The sequence below is a fragment of the Phodopus roborovskii genome, unplaced genomic scaffold (genome assembly GCF_943737965.1).
Source record: "Phodopus roborovskii unplaced genomic scaffold, PHOROB, whole genome shotgun sequence".
Classification (NCBI taxonomy): Eukaryota; Metazoa; Chordata; class Mammalia; order Rodentia; family Cricetidae; genus Phodopus; species Phodopus roborovskii.
In genome coordinates this window covers 1,626,064-1,650,557 of record NW_026125680.1, presented here as the reverse complement: position 1 = coordinate 1,650,557, position 24,494 = coordinate 1,626,064, and the positions used below count along the sequence as shown (strand labels likewise).

At 40.0% G+C, this 24,494-nt stretch overlaps 1 protein-coding gene across 1 annotated transcript in view; it reads left to right on the top strand.

Moving 5' to 3' along the window:
* The window catches only part of Il13ra1 (interleukin 13 receptor subunit alpha 1), a 62,600-nt gene that overhangs the window by 21,684 nt on the left and 16,422 nt on the right, over positions 1 to 24,494 (top strand). The window contains exons 4-10 of the mRNA XM_051178428.1: positions 844 to 964; positions 9,118 to 9,302; positions 11,890 to 12,041; positions 17,416 to 17,463; positions 17,716 to 17,851; positions 21,096 to 21,192; positions 24,187 to 24,271. Coding sequence (XP_051034385.1) covers positions 844 to 964; positions 9,118 to 9,302; positions 11,890 to 12,041; positions 17,416 to 17,463; positions 17,716 to 17,851; positions 21,096 to 21,192; positions 24,187 to 24,271 — 824 coding nt within the window. The remainder of the gene's footprint in view (positions 1 to 843; positions 965 to 9,117; positions 9,303 to 11,889; positions 12,042 to 17,415; positions 17,464 to 17,715; positions 17,852 to 21,095; positions 21,193 to 24,186; positions 24,272 to 24,494) is intronic.

Genomic DNA, 24,494 nt, shown 5'->3' with positions numbered 1-24,494 from the left:
GGAAGATTACAAGTTCAGAGGCAGTCTGTGCTCCATGACTAGGCTACTTAGAAACCCGAAGAGAACACCTAAAACCACACCACACAATGAGAAACTATTAAAAATTAGATTATGCTCATATTTTCCTAGAACTTTCCTAGATGTGAGTACTGATGAGAAGAAATTTAGGTAAATTGTGTCTCTATAAAAGGCTTTGCCTCTTCCAGAGGACCCTAGTTAGGTTCCGAGCATCCAGGTCAGGTTGCTTGCAGCCATCTCTAACTCCAGTTCCAGAGTATTGAATGCTTCTGACTTCTGCAGGCTCTCACATGCACATACCCATATACAGACACACTGTACCAACTGGTCAGCCCTGAAATCATACACACACAAGCAACAAAAGCAGATTCAGCTGGTTGTATTTACATATTTATGCACACATATGCCAGTTTATTATAATAAAAAAAAGAGGTCATCAATTTGAGGTGGAGCAAGGGGGATAGGAGTGTGTTGGAGGAAGGAAAGGGAAGGGGGAAGTGACAAATCATATTTTAATTAAAAACAAATATTAAAGTGGTTTTAATATTTTGTATTTTTATATTCATTTAGTTATTCTGGAGTCACTGCATTATGGTTGAAATATCATTTGCCTTTTAAATCAATTTCTTTAGTTAGAGGAAGAGTACAGTTCCTTTAGAGATACAAAGATGTTTGTGTGTGTGTAAAGAGGTGAGAAAGAAAGCTGTGAATGAATTACATTTGTATTTTTGCTTCCCTGAGTGACTTCTGCTAAAATGGGTGTGAGATTAGGGATTAGGCAGATAATGACTTTCCATGACAAGGACTCTTGCCTGGATATTTTAGGTGACCCTGAGTCTGCTGTGACAGAGCTCCAGTGCATTTGGCACAACCTGAGCTATATGAAGTGTTCTTGGCTCCCTGGAAGGAATACAAGCCCTGACACAAACTACACTCTTTACTACTGGTGAGTATGTGTTGCAGGTGCAGCAGATTAACCTGAACACTGATTGCAGCTGTGTTGGGAGCCTTTGGAGTAAGCCTCATTTTAAAAAAGAATAGCCTATTGTTTATGTGTGCTGGTAGGGATAAAACTCAGGGCCTTGGCTAGGCAGTGGTTGTGAGTTCAGGACAGCCAGGGTCACACACAGAAACCCTGTCTTAAAAACAACCAAACAAAACCAACCAACCAACCAAACAAACAAACAAACAAACCATCAGGGTCTTGCAAATGTCATGGCCTGCTGGTCCTATTCTTTTATATGAAGGCAGTAAGTGGGTAATGCATAATGAAACCCATTACATGGTATGGTAACTTAAAAACTAATCTGAAAAAAGGAAAGGGCCATTGAGATGGTCTAGCAGGTAAAAGGCACTTGCTGCCAAGCCTGGGGACCTGAATTTGTTCTCTGAAACCCACATGCTGAGTCCTGTAAGTTGTTCTTTGACCTCCTCACATAATCTCTGGCATGTGTACCTCTGGCATGTGTAAATAAATAAGAAATTAAAAAAAAAACAAGTAACAAAAAAAACCCTACCAAAACCCTCCAGAATAAACAGTTGAATAGAAAATACATCTACTTAAAAAGACTTCCTGTTTTAAAATGCCCATTCACACACTACTGCAACATGTATCTGGGAAGATCCCAGTATTCATTTCATTCCTTTTTTCTCAGTGGTAAACTCTAAAACATTATCAAAATGAGAAAATTGTTATTAGCACAATCTACAGTCTTGTCACACAACACCAGTTTCATGTGTACTTGTGTGTAGTGTTCTATCTTTATCTCATGGTTCCACCACTACAAAGTTCCCTTTTTCATAGCCAGAGTCATCTCCTGCATCTCATCTTCCTTTTCATTCCCTTCTCCCAAGTCTCTAACCTCTGGCAACCACTCACTACTCTGTCCTCCATCGAAATAATTTTGTTATTTCAGGAATTTCACTGGAATGAAATTCTACAGCACATATCATATAAAATGGATTTTTAATAAAATAGTACAGTTCCCCTAAGAGCCATATAGTACATATGTACACATACATACACATACTTATATACATACATGCATACATACATAATGTATATTACATTCCTTTGTTTTGGAAATAAGATCTCACATTGTAGCTTAGGCTGTCCTGGAACTTGCTGCATATCCCAGGCTGGCCCCAAACTGTGGCAATACTCCTGTATCATCATGCCTGGCTGAAAGTGGGGGATGCTTTAAAGCAGGTTTATTTACTTTTTATAAAGGCCTAGAAGACTTCATTGATTTGATATTTGTATGTATTTGTGGAATATTGTATTATAATATGGCTCATCTATATCTATATTATATGCAGTGATCAAGTCATGCTAATTACCATGTATCTTCTCAAATATTGTTATTTCTGTATGCTGGAAGCCTTAAAATTCATTTTCTATATTTGAAATGTATAATTAGCTGTTATGGGCTCTAATAGCCCTGCTAACTGTAGAACACTGGATCTACTCCTTACTCCCTTACTGTGTCTACTACCCACCCTCTTCTCTTTATCATTTGTGAGGATTGCATTAGTTTGGTTTCTATTTTTGTATAAAACTGATGAAAAGGAGCTAGGGGATGAACATTTTTTTAGCCTACAGTTTATATTCCACCACTGAAGGAAGTCAGGGATGGAACTCAAGCAGGAACCTGGAGACAGGAACTGAAGTAGAGAGCATGGAGGAGTGCTGCTTACTTGCTTGCTCCCCTGGCTTACTCAGTTTGTTTCCTTATACAGGCTAGGACCACCTGCCCAGGGGTGGTGCCACTCACAAGGGGCTGGGCTCTCCCACACCAGTCATTAATGAAGAAAATGCTTCCCAGCCTTGCCCACAGATTAATCTATTGGAAGAATTCTTCAGTTGAGGTTCCTTCTTTTCAGACATGTCTAGGTTTATGTCAAGTTGAAAAAAAAAATCTAACCAGGGAAAAGATACTGAGACACTGTGACAGCTGGATGAAAAAAGGAGTCTAGCTTTGGTAATCTGTCTTTACATGACCTTGCTCTCATTACTTGTTTGCTTAAACAGCTTTGGGGGAAATGCATGAGTAGGACCCTGTCTAGGACTTCTACAGATATATGTCCTGGAATATCAGATTGTATGGTGATATATTGTTTATGATCTAATAAAGCCACTAAAGATCAGAATGCAAAGCTAGCTACAGCCATAGAGCTGGGCAGTGGTGAAATACACCTTTAATCCCAGGACTCAGGAGACAGAGACAGATGGATCTCTGTGAGTTCAAGGCCACCTAGGGCTACATGAGAGTGGATCAGTCTAAAAGAGTAACAGAGCTCACCAGTGATACCAGCACTAGAAAGAATATAAGGAGCTCAATGCAGTTTCAAATAGTAGTCTGAGACTTGGTGAGGAGCAGTGCAGTCTGGAGAGGCAATCTGAGGTTTGATATATCCCCTTTCTGTCTGAGCACTGGTAGAGGTGAGCACTCTCAAGTGGCTAGCCATGTTGCTTCACTTATCTTCAGCTTGAACCCTAATATTTGTCTCTGGGTTTTTTATTATTTTTACTACAAGATTGTGGCTGTGTCTGAGAGCATTTTTCCAACATGCATGTGACCTTAGGGAAAAAAAAAAAAACAAAATCATCTTGTAGTGATCATTTGTTTGATTACATCAAGGAAAAATTTGTACTGTATTAAAACACTCATGGATGGATCATGAAACAATGCAAAAGCCCCATATGGTATTTTCATTTAGATTTATTTTTAAAAGATAAATAAAATTATGCATATTTATGGGCTACCATGTATCTATAAAAACCAGACTCAGTATGTCGGCCTCCTCAAATCACATGAACTGTTGAATGAATCCCCTAAATGCCCTGGTGAGTTGCAGTCATTCTCCTCCTCATTGAGTGGGAGGGTCAGCAGGGTAAGGTTGAGACACACCACAGGTAAAGTCAAGTGGTACAAAGATCATGTGGTCCATTCCATAGGTTTGTTTTCCCTAAACCCCCATCTCCATGTAAAGGTTCTCATTAGGGTTTTGCAGTTTCACTTGCTTGTTTTTGCTACTTATTGAATCAGCTTTTCTTAAGACTCATGTGGCTGTCTTGTACCTGTCTGGAAAAGTCCATACTCTTCAACATGACAGACAAAGCCCCTGGCTACTGTCAGCCTGTCTAGTCTGTCTCATCCCCCTCCTTAGACCTCTGTCCCTCTTACAGCCTACATTGAATTCATTTCCAGTCTTTACACTGAGTCTTCAATACACAGAATAGTGGAGTATTTGCACCAAATAGTGGGAACTTTCTACCTTCTCTAACAGTCTACACCTTCCCCTTTGACCTAATGCCTCCTGTTTGTCCTCAGCTCAGCTAAGATGCAATTTCCTCTTTAGAAAATCTTCCTTGACCTCTCAAGTCTGGAGACATGTCCCCAATAGTACTTTTGCATGTCATAGGGCTCTGCACAGTGTATCGTCATTTCCTGTTTACTTAGTGGTAGTTCCTTTCTCCAGGCGGCAGACTCCTTTGAGAGCAGAGGCTGTGTGGTGTTTTCCACAGTACATGACACATTGGGTAGGTGTTCCATAAATCAGTTGTGAAATTCTTGGTAGGATCCAATGCTAGAGAACATTCAGAAATAGGGTGAGGACTTAGAAGCATAAGCAATGCAAGATCTCTATAGTCCAGGAGCAAAAAAGAAGGATTGAGTACATCTGGCTCCCCAAAGCTTGCTAGAAGGGAAACAAACAGAATTAAACCTTTAGGAGGCTCTTGGCTCTGTGCTGCAGTGAAATCCATAGAGAGCTGTTACTGCAGGATTTAAAGATACCTTAGAAACTTGTAGATCCCTGTGTTTGTTATGCTATTAACCCCAGAGTTATAGTGATTGAAACCGCAGGCAAATCCTTTAGAAATATGTCTATAGGAGGGGACTAGAAAGAAGGTTGAGGGGAGACTTAAAATGACCCCAATTCATGACAGACTGAAGGAAAGAAATCCAGCTATTACAATAGGGGTGAACTAGTCCTCGAGGATCTACTAAGAGAAAAATAGGGAGGTGCCCATGCCCTGGAGATATACTAGCAAAAACCAATACTCAATGCAAGTTATGTAATGTCCCTGTGGCTGTTTGAAAGAATATGCCCACTAAATAGGGTGTGGCACCATTAGGAGGTGTGGCTTTGTTGGATTAGGTGTGGCCTTCTTGAGGGAAGTATGTCACTATGGAGGTAGGCTTTGAGGTCTCCTTTGCTCAAGCTACACTCATTGTCTCTGCTGTCTGCTGATCACGATGTAGAACTCCCAGCTCCTTTTCCAGCATCATGTCTGCCTGCACTCCACCATGCCCTGCCATAATGATAACTGACTAAACCTCTGAACTGTAAGGTAGCCTGGGTTAAATGTTCTCCTTTATTTATTTATCTATCTATTTATTTATTTATTATTATTATTATTATTATTATTATTTTCTTATTTTACATATCAGTTGCTGTGGTCATGGTGTCTCTTCACAGCAATAGAACTAACTAAGACAGTCTCCTTGTGATTAATTTGGAAAAGGGTTCTTCTTCTCTGGGATGAGGCCAGCTCTTGTCAAGGTTGACAGCAGATACTATTTCTGTTGGCATTCAACCCCAAGTTGATGCCTTTTGACAGGACACAGCCTATAACTGGCCATGGCTCAAGAAGTGATTCAGAAAGTGGTGGTTCACTGGTACCCCAATGGTAAGGTATAAAAGATACTACTTCTTGTCAATTTATTTCTAGAGCTAGTAATTTGGTAGAGGCTCTTTCCATAGTACATGTAGTATGTACTTGGGCTGTTCAATAGAGGAGATGCTAGCTATATATGACTGTGTCTTAGTTACTTTCCTATTGCTGTACTAAGACTCCATAACCAAGACAGCTTATAAAATAAAGTGTTTCATTTGGGGGCTAACAGTTCCAGAGGTTAGAGTCCATGACTATCATGGTGGGACAGTAGCCAGCCAGACATTGTGTTGGAACAGTAACTGAGAGCTTACATTTTAATCCTCAACTACAAGACAGAAAGAAAGCCAACTTGGAATGGCATGGGTGTTCAAAACTTCAAAATCCACTCCCAATGATACACCTCTTCCAACAAGGCCACACCTCCTAATCCTTCCCAAACTTTTCCACCAACTGGGGACATAGCATTCAAATATATGATCATATGGGGGCCATTCTCATTCAAACCACCCCAGGCTGCTTACAATTTAATTCAAATGAAATGAAAACCTCACTGACTCAATCTCACTAGCCAGTTCCCGAGGTCACATGTGACTTCTGTATTGAATGATGCACTTCTGTTGTACAGTGTTGTCCCATGTCTTTTGCCCTCACCATCCCACAACGTCTTCATTCTAGAATGTGGCAGACTATGTGTGTGTTCAAATCCTTACTTGCAACGAGCCTTTCTTATCTCTGAGCCTTGGTTTTATCATCTGTAAAATGGGGATAGTGATAATAACCACTTCCAAAGATTGTTGAGGGCTGTTATATGAAAAATGCTTGAAACAGTGACTGATGGTCAGCATGGCAGTTTGTGAGCGCTGTAGATATTGCTATTTGTTGGTGATTTGCATTCCCTTGCAGGTGCAGTCAACACTCAATGCTTCTCTCTTCTTCTAATAATGGAATTGACGTCACACCCATGCCTCTTCCTCCCCTTCATTCCCTCAGATTGATTGTTTTCAATCAAAATCCCTGAGGCAAGGGAGTCCAGATGTGTTATTGATCAGCAAACACAAGCTGACCTGAACAACTGCAGTGTAGCCATTTTGATGAATTTCAGGGATATTTTCCCCCACATTACTTATCATCAGAGTACACTAGTATCAATGAACTGTTGTACGGGGGGGGGGATGACAAAATGAGAGATGAACCTAAAAAACTGTGCATTGCAGGAGTTTCATTATATTTTAAAAGTCACATTTATCACTAGCTTTTGTTATGTAAGAAAAATGTCATTAGTAGCTTTAGTTTCTGTTTCAGTTGGAAAACATTCTAGGACTGTCTAATCCCAAAACTACTCATGACCACAACTTAATTTTTGCAAGTTTTCCTTTATGATCCGTAGAGACTTACAACTAAGTGGAAAGGTTTTGTGCTTTTAGATGATTGTGGTGACACATACTTATAATCTCAGCACTTTGAAGATGGAGGCTGAAAGATCCTAGTAGTTCAAGTTTATCTTTGACTACATAGTGAGTTTGAGGCGAGTCTGGCCTTCATAACCTTGTGGCTCAACAACAACAGCAACATGAAGAGATGAACTATCTCTTGAAAGACATATTCTGTAACAAAACATTTCTTTGTAGTATTTATAGGAGTAAATATATTACATTTTCATAAAAACCCTGGTTTGCAGTAGGATTTGCATTTCTGTCAGCGTTTTGTTTCCTTAAGTCAGGAAAAACTGCAGGTAATTTTGAGGTAGCAAGTCAAGAATTTAAGACTCTCTGTTCTTTGCTCATTTTTAAAATATGATCTTCCTTTCCTATAAAACCTTTGTACAACTCCAATTGTAAGACTTGACCCTGTCTTGTACGGTTTCTGAAAACACAGAGTTCTCTGATAGCTGATTCAAGAGAAATGGGGCAGGGAGAGTGTGTAATGAGGACATTCTATCCATGGTTACTTGGGAAGGCATGTGTAGAGAGGAAATGGGATTTAGGATGCCAGCAGTATCACTTATGAAAGACAGATGGGAGAGTGGACATTTAGAAAGTCATTGTGTGCTCGAATGCTGATCTGGCAGTAATGGGAGAGCACTAATAATGAAGGTCATGGAGACCAAATATGAAGTCTGAACAGTGAGATCATGAATTAGGGGGTGGCCAGTGGGAATATCAGAGAAGATGAGACTCCGAGAAAATTGGCAAACATAATTTGTTGATAGGCTGTAGAGAATCAGGAAAAAACAGGTCATTTCAAAGTATCTAAGAAATATAGAGAACATGAACTCGGAATGGTAGAAATGTAAAGATGGCAGTCTGGTGGAGGAGAGGGTACACATAGTGTCTTCAGACAATGACTCTGAGGCAAGAGGGAAGAATGAAACACTCAGGTGGAATGATCAAAGTCTGGGATGAGCAGAGTTGGTGGCGCAGGTCTTTAATCCCAGCACTCAGGAGACAGAGGCAAGTTGATCTCTTCGATTGCCAGGCAACCCTGGTGAATTCTAGGTCACCCTGACCTACACAACAAGACCTTGTCTGGAATAAACAACAAACAAACAACAATAACAACCCCCCCACTGAATCTTAGAAGAATTCTGAGGTGAATGGTCAGGTTTAGGGTTTCCCCAGAAAATACATTAAGGTAGAAAGATGGGGGTGACAAACACAATAAGTGGATAAGGAAATTGGAAGTGGAGAAGCAGAAGGGCGGAGGAGATGTTTTTTTCTTTATACTGCTTACCTTGTAAGCACTAGGGTCTGCATTCACATCCTTAGAACCAACATTTAAAAAAAAAGGCTGGGTGCAGTGGTGTATGCTTTTAATCCTAGTACTGAGGTAGAGAAGATGGAAGGATCCCCGGGCCTTGCTGATCAGTAAATGTAACCAATACTCCTGGTTCGGGAGGATCAATGGAGGAAAACAGCTAACACTACCCTCTTGCCTCCATGTCCATTTGTATACACACACGTGGGTACATATATACACACATAAAACAGAAGTAGAGAAGAATATCATTATGACTTCCCACCTCTGTGAGCAGGGAAGAAAGAGGGGTACAATCTAAGAAAGCAAGGAAAGGAGAGGCAAAGTTTACCAGAAGGGAACCACTGGGGTTCAGGATACATGCATTTTCAGAACAGGTAAAATTTCTCATTCTGGCTTCAGAACTTCTTCTCTCGTATGGAAGAGGAAGGTCGGGATGACAGTGCCCATGACTATTGTGAATACCAGTGCCCATCATCTAAGGACAATCTTTTCTTCTAGAATATGAAATGAGCCACATCAGAAATCAGGCTTTTTAAAATCTATCATGACTATTGCATATACTGCTTTCCATGGACATTTCTTTGTTTTTAAAAATGACTACTTTTGTCTCTTGACCTTGTTCAAAATAACACAGAACATTGTCTCATTTTATTTTGTAGGTACAGCAGCCTGGGGAAAATTCTTCAATGTGAAAACATCTATAGAGAAGGTCAACGCATTGGCTGTTCTTTTAAACTGACTAAAGAAGATTCTAGTTTTGAACAGCACAGCATTCAAATAATGGTCAAGGATAATGCTGGGAAAATTAAGCCATCCTTCAAAATAGTGTCTTTAACTTCCTGTGGTAAGTTTTTGAAGCCCTCTTGGAAAGCATGGATAAGGTTGTGCCATATAGTTAAAACATATAATTGAAGATGGTAAGTTTCAGTCTGAAGATCTTCCTCAAACAAGAGACTGCATTTGCCTACACTTTTCTTTGATAGATGCTTTCAGAAGCAAATTGGAAATGGTACTTCCGGAACACGAGTACCACATGCCTTCTTCGTGTTGACTTAAAAGCAGGCAAAGACTTAGGGAAATCAGTCGTACAGCCAAGATTAGAATCTGGGATATCTGACTCAAAGATCTTGTTTCACTTTGATACCCTGGAAGAGATGCTCATCTGATCATATAGTAGTCTTCTTTTGGCTAGAAAAGTTTGATGGGATACAATATCCTTGGGGGTTGAGTTCAGGAATTTGTGAATTCTAAATAATGCTCTACCACTGCCCTTTACACTCACCACCATATTCACAATATTTAACTCCATATGGCACTTGTATTGATCAGTCACAACATTTAGGACAACCATACTGGCTAAGTGTTGGCTTGTTAGAGGCCAGTAGTATTTTGCTTCTCTTTTAAACTAACTTGAGGAGGAAAAGGTTTATTTGTCTTACATTTCCATGTCACAGACCACCATTGAAGGAGGCTGAGGCAGGAGCTCAAGGCAGGACACTGGAGGAGGAAACTGAAGCAGAGACCATGGATGGAGGCTGATTACTGGCTTGCTTTCTTTGGCTTGCTCAGCCTACTCAGAGTGGGCTGCCTCTCTGAGTGAGGTCCTGCCACATCAATCACCAATCAACAAAGTGCCCTAGAGACGTGCCTGCAGGTCTGTCTGGTACAGACAGTTCCTCAGTTGAGGGTCCTTCTTTCTGTGTGACTTCAGTTTGTTTCAGCTTGACAAAAAAATTAACTAGTACAAGACTTGAACCACAAATATTTGGTTGAGTGCCTAGCATCTACTCTTGTAAAGGCATATAGACCCCCCTTTTTTGAGTGTTTCCTTATTTGATATATATATATATATATATATATATATATATATATATATATATATATATCCTTTGACCTTAAAGAATTATCATAAGAGTCAAAGGACATGAGGCATCTAAATGCATTTTGTAAATCTCCAAAGTAAAATCATGGCAGTATATTGCTTTGCTTATTGCAGTAACCTATGGGGGGGCTCAGATTCTGGCTAAATGACAAGTGGATGATTAATAGAACAAAGAGGCATCATTTGAGAAAAGGCTTATCTAAATCTGTAAGCAGAACACTACCACTCCTCCAGATATTCTTGGAAGTCAATTGTAGCAGGGGACCAAAGGCAACTTAGTTTGTAGGCCAAGAGAGTGAGGTCACAATCATTTATCACTTGGGGTTGGCTGAAGTGAAGCCCTCCCTTTTCCTCTTACTTGTTTGGCAGACTGTTTTAGGTAGGGTTTTAAGGTTTATTTTACTGTTCTTTCTGGAATTAATGGTGACATAAAGAATAATTATTCTTGACAAGAAGTTAGCCTCTGTGTTTTCTGTTAATTACCCATTATTTTCAGTTCCTTGTTCTTAAGTATAGCTCACTCCTGAGAAAGTAATCTGACCTGGCTAATGCTTTCAAACTATTTTATTCTTAATTGGGATTGTAATCATACAATTCTTAGTTTGCCATCATTGTCTTACACACACAGTAGTGTTAAGTATATTCATGTTGTTGTACAACAGACCACTACAAGAGATTTCTCTCTCTCTCTCTCTCTCTCTCTCTCTCTCTCTCTCTCTCTCTCTCTCTCTCTCTCTCTTCCTTTTTCATTTTGCGGCAGGATTTTTCTGTGTAGCCCTGGCTATACTGGAAGTCACTCTGTAGACCAGGCTGGCCTCCAAATCATTCGCCTGTCCCTGCCTCCCAAGTGCTGGGATTAAAGGTGTGTGCCACCACTGCCCAGCATCTATAAGTTTTTCATTATGTAAAAGTGAAATTATATCTGTTAGACATTAATTCTGCTTCCCCACAGCTCTTGGCAGCACCATTCTGCATCTGTTTCATTGACTATGGCTACTTTAGCATTTCACATAGAGTCACAACACTTGTCATTTTTAGATTGGCTTGTTTCACTTAACAAAATGTTCTCAATGTGCAGCCATGTGACAGCCTGTAATGGAAAGCAGGCTATTTTTTAACTTGTGCTCTTGGATTGGTATCAGTGAGGGAGAGCTAGAGAAGTCTCTTGTACCCAGTATTTTCCTGCCCATGTGGTAGAAGCACATCTATATCTAAGAACTCCTTTTCTTTATTCTGTGTGTCCTGACTCTACCTTGACCATTTTCTGACTAGACTCAGATCAGAGTTCATGTCAATTACCAGATAACCCCAAAGGCTCTCCTTAAATCCATTTTACTGGGCAGTTTGAAATACACTTCCTCTGCTAATTGTGGCTAATCAGAAATTCTCAAACTCTATATCAGATCATGTGAAGTCATTAAAAGCCATCAGACCTATTTTGATTTCACTTTGTGAACCTTCATTATCCAGTTTACATATATAATCACATCTTATATACATATAATTAAATAAACTTGTAGAAACTAATTTTCTTTCTTCTATCTTTCAGTGAAACCTGGTCCTCCACATATTAAACATCTTTTCTTCAAAAATGATGCCTTATTTGTGCTGTGGAAGAATCCACAGAATTTTAGTAGCAGATGCTTAACTTCTGAAGTAGAAGTCAATAGCAGTCCAACTGAACTACATGGTCCTTTCTCCGTAAGTGTTCTTAGATGGTAGTTTTTTCATGAAATGTTTTCTTTTCTTAAAATAATAATGAAATGTATCTCTTAACATTAACCTGCAGATAGTGCTGATAATAAAAATTTAAAAATAAGGCATGTGGCAAGTTTTGAAGGTTTATAGTAATCTTGGCTACAGGGTTTAGGGTGCTTAAAACATTGCTATTGGCTGCCATGTAGCAGACATTTTTGCTTGCTACAGTTATTAGACAGTGAAAGTGACAGCTGACAAACATCTCTCTCTCTTTCTTCTTCACGGAGATTGCTGATTGGAAAATAAGTATATGAATTAGTAAACTTATTTCACAATGTGAGTGTTATGAAGAAAATCAAATGGGCTAGTAGTTAGAATGACTAAAAGTACCTGAGGAAATATTAGGTGGAGAAGTCCCATAAAATAGTGACATTTGAGATGAGAGTAGAATGTTTAGCAAGAACTAGCTATATGAGCAATTGGGGTTAGAAGGGACAGCAGATTTTTTTTTTAAAAAAAAAGGAGTCAGGAATGAGCTTGATGTATTTGAAAACAGAGGGAGCAGGTGGACAAAATAGGAAAGGAAAGATGTCTAAGTAATGGGCAGATTTGAAATCATGCAGGTGGGAAGAGGCTTTGTAAGAGACATTATTTTTTTTTTGGATTTATGGCAATAATATAATCCAATTGGAATAGTCAATGTTTGTTGGATTACACATATGTCTGCTGTCCAAAAACCAATGTAAGGCATGCAAATTAGAAGTCTCTGTGGGGCCTTCACCAGAATATGGTGTAACCTTAGGGCATCAGTCCCATTGTTTGATTTAAAGTTTTATAGATTCTTGTGGATTTTGTTTCTTTGCTTATTAAATTTTAGTTGGAGGGGGGAGGTTGATAACTTAGTGGTTTGCCTCTAAGCCTGATGACCTGTGTTCAGTCTTTGGGACCCACATAGGTGGGACCCAACTCCTGCAAAGTTTTCCTCTGACTGCCACATGTGTGCCATAACAATCATATACCTACATGCACATGTGCACACATGCACTAAATATGATATCTGCAAAACATTTTTTGTTGGGGGGGTTCAGATTTAAAATCACACCATTCTAGGTGTGTATTTCCATAAGGTGGCACCTCAGGACCACAAAGAGTGTATCATTCACTCTCTTGTTTGCTACCTGCCTGGGTCATTTATGCATTTGTATTTTAGAAGTTCTATATTAAAATGAGTTCCATTGGCTTTTAAAGGAGCCTGGTATCTTGCACATGGGTTCAGTCATTTTAGCTCATTATGGAACTCTCTAAATGCTTACTAAAATAAGTCAGGGTTGACATTCTCTAACTTGACAAAAGGCTGTTTGCAGATGCAACTGTGTAGTGATATTATAGTCATTGGTCGTGTTGGAAAGCATAGTCTCCCCATGCAAAAAGAAATCATTTCTGTTGGGGTGGCATTTAAATTGATAGCAAAGTGAGCGTTTTGATCACTCAGCCTTTACTCTCTCCTGGTGCTTCTGTGAAATGCTGAGACATGTTCTGCTTCTCCTAACTCATTTAGCTTCTCAGTTTTGCCCTGATCACTCTGTGCCTCTGCTCTCCTTTGACATCAAGTAGTGTGGACTTAGTTCTGTTCTTGGTACTAACAATAACTTATATGCACCAAATGGCGACTATTTAGCAGGTCCCGTAATTTCATCCCTGTTTTACACCGGGAAAGTTTAGTTACTCTTAAGACCATATTTCTAGTAAAAGATAGTATCATGATTTAAGCAGAAGGGGCTAGAGAGATGATGGTCCAGTGGCTAGGAACACTGGCTGCTTTTCTAGAAGGTGTGGGTTTGATTCTCAGTACCCACATGGTGGCTCAAGACTGGCTGTAACTCCAGTTCCAGAGATTCAATGCCATCTCCTGGCCTCTGCGGGCACCGTGTAGCATACACGCAGGCAAAATGCTCATTTGTAAAATAAAAACGGAAAAAGCTTGAAGCCAGTCTTAACCCCAAGTTTGTGTCTTTAACTACTGTAGACCACCTCAATACTTGCCAGTAATAACTACCATTTATCAACTGTCTGGAATATGCTACAAAGATACTAACCTAAGGGCTCATAATAACCCATGAAAATAGTGTTACTGGAACCCACTGTTTCGAGAAACTAAGGCTGAGGAAAGATTAAGTAACTTTCACACAGATTATAAGTCAGTGTGACCTCAGAGGCCAGTCTCTGTGTCTTCAACTCAGATCAAGATTACTTGACACAATACTGTGTACAAATCATTATTAAATAAGGGCTAAGTCTGTAGCTCAATATAGCTCAATATCCTTGCCTGGCATGCTTGAGGCCCTAGGTTCAATCATTAGTCCTTAACAGTCACTAATTAAAGTATTGTTGAGTTAATATATATGTATTTTGGTTCTGAACTAAAGAAAACATGTACACCATGGATCTTATATACATTCGGACTACAGTCTATTTGCAATTACTCTGTTTATGTGCTTGAGTTTAATGCTTTCTTCAAGCAGATGTTCACCAGCTGCTTCCTCCCTAAAATGTCATCAGCTCTTTGTGTGCTAATTTGAGCCTTGCTGATTAGACCGTTCTTTTCCTTTCTGAAAGACTATTTGAGGAGTTGTTTGTTGGATTTGCTGGTCAGGGGAATGGGTAAACTGGACCATGAACTCCTACCATCATATGGGGGGGTTATTTTCAGAGATAAGATATTAATTATATTTTTATACCTACCCCTTCCCTGAAAACTGTCTACTTAGTGCTCTGTGCCCTCATTTTCCTGCTCTCAGAGGTATCAGCAGCTGCTCAACCATACATGAAGATTTACAGTGGAACAAGAGCCTAGACTTAATCTACACAGTGATTTGCTAACTTTGGCATTCGTATGTTTGGAAAATGGTCCAGGAAAAAGAAGTGACATCAGTCTACAGCTTGATTTCTCAAGTGGCACTTGACACTTGTGATTTCCCAGAAGGCCAGTGGTTCCAGAAATAGGATACTAGGCCACCTGCTTTTTATCTGCCTATGTATGAACTACTGAAATGATTGTCTTGTCCCATTCAGTTGGCCTTTTAGCTCTTCACAAAGGCTGCTGTGAACTATGGAGTAAATGGCATCAAGTGTTAAAATTAATAGTGGTATGTTGTGGTCATTGCTTCATGTTTAAAAGTTTGGGTTTTTTTTTTTTTTTTTGACAAAAACTTAAGAGATGGCTCAGTGGTTAAGAGTACTGGACACTCTTCCACAGGTCCGAGGTTCCATTCCAAGAACCCACATCTTATAATTATCTCTAACTCCAGTTCCAGGAGAGCCAATATCCTTACATAGACACACATGTAAGCAAAAACACCAACACACACAAAATAAAACGAAATCATTAAAAATTTTTAGTTTTGATAGAAGCTTGACTATTAAGACCAAGCAACAGATTTTTATGCTTGATTTTTTTTTGACTTTTTGAAAATTCAAGTTTATATCTTAGGTTAACAACAAGAGAGACTAGTCTCTCTTTAAAAATTGGAATGGAGGGCTAAAGAAATGGGTCAGTGATTAAGCCCACCGACTTGTGTTCAATTCCCAGCACCCACGTGATAGGAGTCAGAACTGTCAAAACTTCTAGAGAATCCAACACGCTCTTCCGACTTCTGCTGGCACTTGCCCATGCATGGTGCACATATATACACATTTAAAAAAATTAAAACATTTGCACACCTGTCTCCTGGTGCACAAGTGCATAATTCTCTGTGGGCATGCCTGATGGGAGATGTCATTTGGCGGCTCGGCAGCAGGACAAGACCAGGCAGCAGGCCGAAAAACTGTACTCGTTACACATGCCTCTGTTTTTTTTTGGGGGGGGCAGATGCCAAAGGGTTACATATAATTGTCTCTACTAGAAAATAACAATTTTTCTAAATGTTTGTGCCAATTTACACATTTAACATCAATTGAGAGTTGCAGGCACCTCATGATGCATCAGCACTTGATATTATTATCTGGTAGGTGTGTATATTGTTATTTCTATTTCCTTTACTCTTCCGTGATGACCAGTGAAGTCAAGAACTTTTCATATTTATTGTCCATGTGTATATCTTCTTATGAATTGCCTCTTCAGGTCATACTCCAATTCTATTGAGCTGTCTTTCATTAATATGTAGAGGACAAATGTATTCACAGCCTTTGTTAGAGATTACATAATATGTTTTCTTCTCTACATTGTCAGTTTTTTCTCTTTAATAGGTTGTGGTTTTCAATTTTAACACTTTAGAATATGTTTATTCATGGTACATGGGTGCTGCTTAACATGTTTTTCCTCTTTCAGAGTTATGTCGATGCTTCATCTGATGATTTGCTATATTTTTATGTGTTTATATCTGTGCATTTTTTCCATTCATTTTTGTGTGGTGTGGGTGTGTGTTTGCATGTGTGGAGGCCCGAGGTTGACTTTGGGAATCACCCTTTACCATGCATCCACTTTATTAATTGAAAAATATATGATCTCTCAGTCAAACTTAGATCTCACTGATAAAGCTAGTCTCCAGATTGCTATGGGCAATCCTCTTGTCTCCATCTTTCTAGAGCAGGAAATATAGGTGGATGCCACACTCACCCACCCAGGGTTACATTTGCTTTACTGATCTGAACTCGAGTGTCTATGTTTGCATGGTGAACACAAGCATAGATCCATCTATTCAGTCCCTTTGTTCATTTATTTTCCTTTCCATATTTACATGTGCAGCACACTTGAAGCTGGTCTTATGAATAGTGTGAGGTAGGGGGAAAGAATTTTTTATTCCCAGGGACATGTAATATACACAGTTCCACTTAATAAAAAGAGGGAAATTTTCCTCCTGTACACATTTCTCTTTTTATTTCTTTAAGTTTTTTGTTTTTTGAGACAAGATTTCTGTCCATAGTGTTGGAGCCTGTCCTGGCACTTGCTCTGTAGACCAGGCTGTCCTCCAACCCAGAAAGACCTGACGGCTTTTGCTTCTGCCTCTGCCTCCCACGTGCTGGGATTAAAGGTGTGCACCATCACCATCAGGCTTGATTTTTAAGTTTCATATCATTTATTGTATTATTTGTGTGTGGTACGTGTGTCTCTGTACGGTATGTGCATATAACTGAAGGTACCAGAGGAAGCCAGGGGTGTTAAATTTCCTGGAACTGGAGTTATAGGCTGTTGTGACCTGTCTAACATGGTTGCTGGGAATCAAACTTTGGTCCTCTGGAAGAGCAGCAAGTGCTCTTAGCTGCTGAGCCATCTCTCCAGCCCACATGTTCTTCTAATAGGATGCAAGGAAAACGTGTTAGAAGTGGCTAAAATACATAAAACATTTAAATAATTCTTTTGAAACTCATTTTTTTCAAGGTTGAAGAGGAAAAGTGCCAGATTCCAGAATCTGATAGAAACATGGAGGTCAGTAAATTCAGCTTTTGTTATTTGGGCTCAGACACAAAGTGTAAATTTGAAATGCTTAATGAAAAGCAAACTGTTTTGTTCTGTGAGTTGTTGCCAATGTTTTCCAGGATTCAAAGTCAGATAATCTGAATTGTAATCCAAGCCTTAATCACATATAGAGTTTGGCAAATAATTGTAGTGTACTTCAATAGCCGAGCTTAAAGGGAATAAACTGATAATATTTTTGTGCATTTCTACTTTATATCAAAGGGTATAAGTTGTTTCATGCTCCCTGGTGTTCTGCCTGACACTGCTGTCTACACAGTCAGAGTAAGAGTCAAAACAAACAAGTTATGCTTTGATGACAATCACCTGTGGAGTAATTGGAGCGAAGCACTGAGTATAGGTAAGAGAGAGAACATGTTGTCATTTCAATATGAAACACTGATGGCTGGAAACTAAGTTGAAACAAAATCAATTGGGAAAGGGGCTTCCGTTCTTTCTGGATGCCAGAGAGCATTTAAAATACACATTTCTTTTCCATTTAATGGCTATAAAATCACCCAGGGTTAATGGACAACAAACCGTCCTCACTTCTGCCCCATCCCCATCTTTATGAGCAAGCCGAACAAAAACACAGATTGTACCATGCCAGAGGACTGTACTGTATGCTACTTGATAGACTCAGGAAGGTAACAATGAGCTTGTTGGTATTTAATAGAGATGAAGATAAACCTTGTTAGTGGTTATGCTGAGCAGGCTTGTTCAGATAAAGGATGAGAAAGACATGTTTGAATTGTGGAGTTGGGTGCCAGAGAAAATGTATGCACAGTCTTGGATAGCAGACTGGTACAGCTCACTGGTCAAGATAGTGCTGCAGGGTGAAGCATCAGTGGTCCATCCCCATCAGAAGTATAAAGTAGGGCTGAGGACATATCTCATTTGGTAAAGTACTTGCCATGTAAGCATGAGGACCTAAGTTCAGACCCTAGCACCCACTTATGAAAAGCTTAGTATGGGGGCACACGCGTGTAATCCCAGTACTCAGAGGAGGTAGGGACAGGAGGATATCTTGGTCTTACTGGCTAGCTAATCTAGCTGAATTGGCCAGCTCCAGGTTTAGTGAGGGACTCAGACTTTAAACATAATGTAGAAAGAAATAGAAGGAAACATGTGCCATTAACTCTGATTCCTACTTACTCAAACGTTTGCACCTGACATGCAAACACACACACACGCACACACACACACACAGAGAGAGAGAGACAAAGACAGAGATAGAGACACAGAGAGAGAGAGTATGTAGAAGCATATTTCCCAAACTGTGTGTGGAAGATCACATTGTAGGAGATGCAATGACTGACTGGAATCTGTCATTCAAATGGTAATGAGGATGTTGGAGAACTCCACAATTGATAAGGAGCTGTACAAGAAGTAACCTTGAGAAGACATAACTGTTGAATTCTTATATGTAAAGCACAGCTAAATAGAGGAGGCAATTGGCTTTTCTTTTGGTAGCCACTAGGGGCAATATAGAACAAACATGAGCCTTTTTAATTTATTTTGTTTTTAAATTTTACTACTTACCCCAGTTCCTCCTCCCTAGACATTTTAAGCAGCAGTTAAGAGTCAGAGAAATGGGTTTTTGAAAAATGTAATTAGATGTTATCTGTTGTTGCAAAAGAAAGTACACCAACATTGATAAGGATTCGTGGCTAATACTTGTAATTCCAGTACTCAGGAGGTTGAGGCAAGAAGATTGGCAAAGTTTGAGGCCAGACATGGCCAAAAGGTGAATCATAAATCAGCCTGAGCAACAGTGTGACACTCTCTCAATAATAAAACAAACAAACAGGAAAACAAAACAAGTAATGCGGAAATTTAATAGCTTATAATAGAAAACACCTGTCACATCCCAGTTTCTACAGGTTAGGAGATTAGTGTAGTTTAGCTAGAGGCATCACAAGGTTGCATTAGAACTGCAAGCAGGACTGTAATCTCATCCAAAGGCTTGACAGAGGCGGGAGTGTTCATGTCTAGACACTCTGAAGGCGAAAAGAAAAGAAGAGATAGCACCGAGAGACACTGGTGGGGGGGCAGGAATCTCGTGAAGATGAGGGAAGATACTGGAGTAATGTAGCCACAACCAAGAAACTCCAAAGATTGTGGGAGCTACCAGAAGCTGGAAAAAAGTGGGAGCCTTCAGAAGAAGCATGGCCTTACCAGTATCTTGATTTTGAACTTTTTACCTCTAGGACTGTGAGAGAAAAGTTTTGCTTCTTTTTGTTGTAATCTGTTACAGTGGGAAACTAATAGAAATGTATTTTTAAGTTCCCTGTCCCCTTAGGCCTCTCTGCTGGGCTCTCTTCTGGCACAGAAATCAGCTTCCCCAAGTGAGCAATCCTAGCAAGAAAGGATATGTAAGAGAACAGGCTTGTGAAAACAGTGGTCCACCATCACTGATCTTGGAAAGAAGAGATCAGCACTAGTGCTGTTCTGTTATTTAGAAGCAAGTCAATTAGTGCAGCCCATGTCAAGAAGGGGAATTATACAAAGGTATGATCATTGGGAGGCAGGGATTTTTTTGGGATCATTTTAGAAGTTCCCTAAAACAAGGACGTTAGGTCCTCATGATGCTTTCTACATCGCCATGCCCATGTGAAAGATGAATGTAGACATAGATAAATAGCCGTCCATATGTTAGGTGTAGAAAAACAGAGTTTGGAATTGGATAGATCTGTATTTGAAGCCTGCCTGGACCTTATCTCCTACATGGATCTGACAGAATATCATCCAACAGATGGAACAACTCAGAGATAAGCATGTCAGAGCACCCAATAAGGTACCAGACTTATAGGGGAGGCACTCTTTAAGAATCACAATGGTGGCCATTGTTAGGATTTAAGTATTCTGTAGTGGACAGTAAGAAAGTATGATAGTAAGTCTTTAAGTAAACAGTTAAGAAAGGTGGGCAGTCCAGCTGGTGGGTGGTGGCACACACCTTTAATCCCAGCACTGGGAGGCAGAGGCAGGCAGATCTCTGTGAGTTCCAGGCTAGCCTGGTCTACAGAGTGAGTTCCAGGACAGCGAGAACTGTTACACAGAGAAACACTGTCTCAAAAAACAAACAAAAAATTATGGTTGAGGGTCATCACAACATGATGAACTTTATTAAAGAGTTGCAGCATTAGAAAGGTTAAGAACCGCCAGGTGGTGCATGCCTCTAACCCCAGCACTTGGGAGTCAGATGCTGGTGGATCTCATTGATTTCGAGGCCAGCCTGATCTAAAGACTGAATTCCAGTACAGGCTCCCACGCTATACAGAGAAAGCCTGTCTTGAAAAACCAAAAGAAAAGAAAGAATAGCCATTGTTAACAGATACAGAATTTTTTATTGAATACTGTCTAAAACAAGTTAAGATTCCCTTGTTGCAAAAAATCCTTAAGGTATTTACTCATCTAGAAAGCTCAGGCACCAGAGCAGGATAATGTTTCAAACTATTATACAATAATTGAAGAGTTTGGGGGAAATGGTTGAGGCATAGGGAAGAAATACCTGCGATCTCACTAGCAAATAGAATTGTCACCTGGTTCATTACAATAACGAATTGGTAGTTCTCATGTCTTCATGCTTGCTTTCTATTCTGTAGGTAAGGAGCCGAACACCACATTCTACATAACCATGTTACTCATCATTCCAGTCATTGTTGCAGGTGCAGTCATTGTCCTTCTTCTTTACCTGAAAAGGTAAGCCACCTGTCCATGCAGATTTACAGTTCCTACTGGATACTATGCTTATCACCCTTCATGCTGGGGTAATGACAGGCAAATCATGGTACCTGTTTTGTAGTAAAAGAAGCAACAAGTGCATTTCCCACTGCACTGCTCTGGCATGGCTCCTTGTGTAGATGTTTAACATTGCTAAATAGACCCTGTGCTGTGATCACTGACTCTTTCCATGCCTGATTTATCCGCAGTTAGTTGGCAACTTTTGGAATGAGCTTTTAGAAATAGGGGAGTAAGAGGGCTAGCAAGACATTTCATTGGGTGAAGGCATTTACCAAATAATGTTGGTGATGTAAGTGTAACCCCCTAGAATATATGTAAATATTTAAGGAAAGAACCATTTCCAAGGTGGTGTCTTCTGACCTTTATATGTGCACAGTGGCATGCTCACCCATGTGTGAACATGTGTGCTCCTCCTAAGCCTCATGCACAATTAACAAAAAGAAATTGGGTCTGGAAGTAGAGCTCAGTGATGTGGACACGTAGTTAGCATGCTTGAATCTGGTTTAATTTCCAGCACCAACAAAGAAAATACATGAAGTCTCTTGCTAATAAAATGACTTTGTTAGTGTTAATGTGACTTGATGCCACAGGAAAGAGAACTCTGGCAGATTATCTCTAATACATGATAATAATTCCTTAAGAGTGCTTTTATTGCTGAGCGTGGGGAGAAGCAGGAATTTAACTATTTTCAGCTACACATTGAACTCAAGACTGGAATGAAAGTATTGATCTGGGCGCAGAACCAATGCTTTAGCATTATTTCACCATTATATGTTACATATCTATTTGTATGCTATTCAAAGTGACATGCCAATGGCTTATGGCAGTGAATAGAACACAGACCCTATCTATATTTTTAGAGGGGGTAGTACACATATGTAGTAGGAAGTCAGGTTGGCAGAGGTCGAAATACGCAATGATAGGACACTGATTTCACATAAGGTTGTCAGGGAAGTCCTTTCAAGAAGATGATTATTGATGAGAGACTCACAAAATAAAGGCATGGGCCATTCCAATACTTGTCCAGACCAAGGGAAAAGCAAGTACCAAGGCTCAGGGGCTGAAATGAGCCTGCCCTGTGTGGCTGGGAGAGACAGGGTGAGGCAGAGTGGCCAGATATGAAGCTGGCAGATGGAATCATGATAAGAGACCTTGGAATACCCTAAGCAGATGGTTTGGGTGGTCTGCTATGCTGTTACATGTAGGATCATGTCACTATTAAACACCTTCTTTTGAGCAAGAATAGACAGCAGGTTTGTTACATAGAAGGCATTAAGGTTCAGAAGGAATCATGAAAGAGCAGTCTGTATTTTTTGCTTGTTTTCCTAAATTTGTTTATTTAGAGACAGGGTCTCAGTATGTTGCCTAGCTTGGCCTGGAATTCTTTATGTAGATCAGGCCAGCCTCGGACTTAAAGAGATCCATTTGTCTCTCCTCCTGTGTGCTGGAATTAAAGACATTTAACACCACACCTATTGAAAGCAAACTGTGCTAGAGGGTTAGGCACAGAGGAAGGAAGAAGTGGTTAGATAAATGTGGGGTATATTTTGACAGCCCACGTTAACAAGGCTTGCTGATGGCTAATAACTTAGGAAGGCATGAGGGAAATTGAACATTCCAGAGTTTGACCTTGAACAGCTGACTGTCAGTGGCATTTCCTGAGATGGGAAAAACTATGAGGACAGCTATCTTTGAGAGAAAGGAGAGGGTTTCATTTGTTATCCTTTGTTAGAGATGCCTAGTAAGTATCCACGTAGATTTGTACAGTAGGCAATTGTATACATGGACCTTGAGTTTAAGGAGGTGCTGTAAGATAGAGATAACATTTGGGGAGCCATGCTGCGGAATAGGTTTAAAATGATTAAAGCACGTGCTTAGATAGAGACATGGGTGGACATAAGACTGAATCATGGGGTACACCTGGAGACACACCCTGAGAGGTGGGGCAGGCCCACAAGAAAGAGAGGAGAGGAGGGGGCTGAAGATGTGGCTAGGCAGCAGGTAATTTGTCTGGCATGTATGTCATTAGGATTGAAAATTGTGAGAGCAGCAATAAAAAATGAAAACATGATCAGATTTTGGCTGTGTGACATGGTGCATGCTTGTATTCCTAGGACTTGAGGTACAAGGCAAAAGAAGCAGGCATTCAAAGCCATCCTTAGCTGTATATCAAGTTTGTGGACAGCTTGAGCAACATGTGATGCTGTTTAAACACAAAATCTGACCAACCAAATAAAAACAATACCAACAAAAATGAGATTGGGCGGGGGGGGGGGCAGTGCTGAGCATTGAAACTGAGCTCTTGCTCATGCTATAGGCAAGCACTATAACCACTAAACTATATCCCCCAACCTACTTCTTACTGTTTAAGACAGGCTCTAAGGGACTTAGGCTGGCCTTAAACTTATTCTATAGCTCAGGCAGCTTTGAACTTGCAACTCTCCTGCCTCAAGCTCCTGAGTAGCTGAGATTATACTTCTGTGCGTGTGTGTGTGTTCTCAAAATTATAAAAAGCAAGCTTTCTTTTCTGCTAAAATTATGCCCCCCTTTTTTTGAGACAGGGACTCACAGTGTAGCCATGGCTGGCCTGGAATTTGCTGTGTAGACCAGGCTGGCCTTGAACTCAAAGAGATCCACTCACTTTTGCCTCCTGAGTGCTGGGGTTAAAGATATGTACCCCCATGCCCAGCCCCCATTATTCTTCAAGTGATATGAGTAATTTAACTTGGTACCCTATATTTTTTTTAATCCAGAGTTGGCACTCTGAGGACACTGATTTTCCATAGCCACTTAAACCTGTTTTTCACAATTCCCTCATTACCAAAGGCTACTTACTAAAAGTGACTTGTGTACTGTGACTTTTGCATGCCTATTTTTAATATAGCTGTCTTTATGTGATAGACTCCTCTGCACTGGAAGGTTTCATCAAAAATTTTTTCTGTCCTCTTAAAGGCTCAAGATCATTATATTTCCTCCAATTCCTGATCCTGGCAAGATTTTTAAAGAAATGTTTGGAGACCAGAATGATGATACCCTGGTAAGCACTGTGTCCATGGGGATTGGAATAGGTTACGAGGTTTGGAAAACTTATGGCAAAATACACATAACATGAAATTGACTGTTCCAGCCAATACAGTTTCTGTTTTAAGAGCACTATCAGTATCTACTTCTACAACTTGTTCATCATCCTCAGTGGAAACTGTACCTCACCAAACTCTGTCTTGATCTCTTATCCCTTCCCCCTGCCATCCACTATTCTT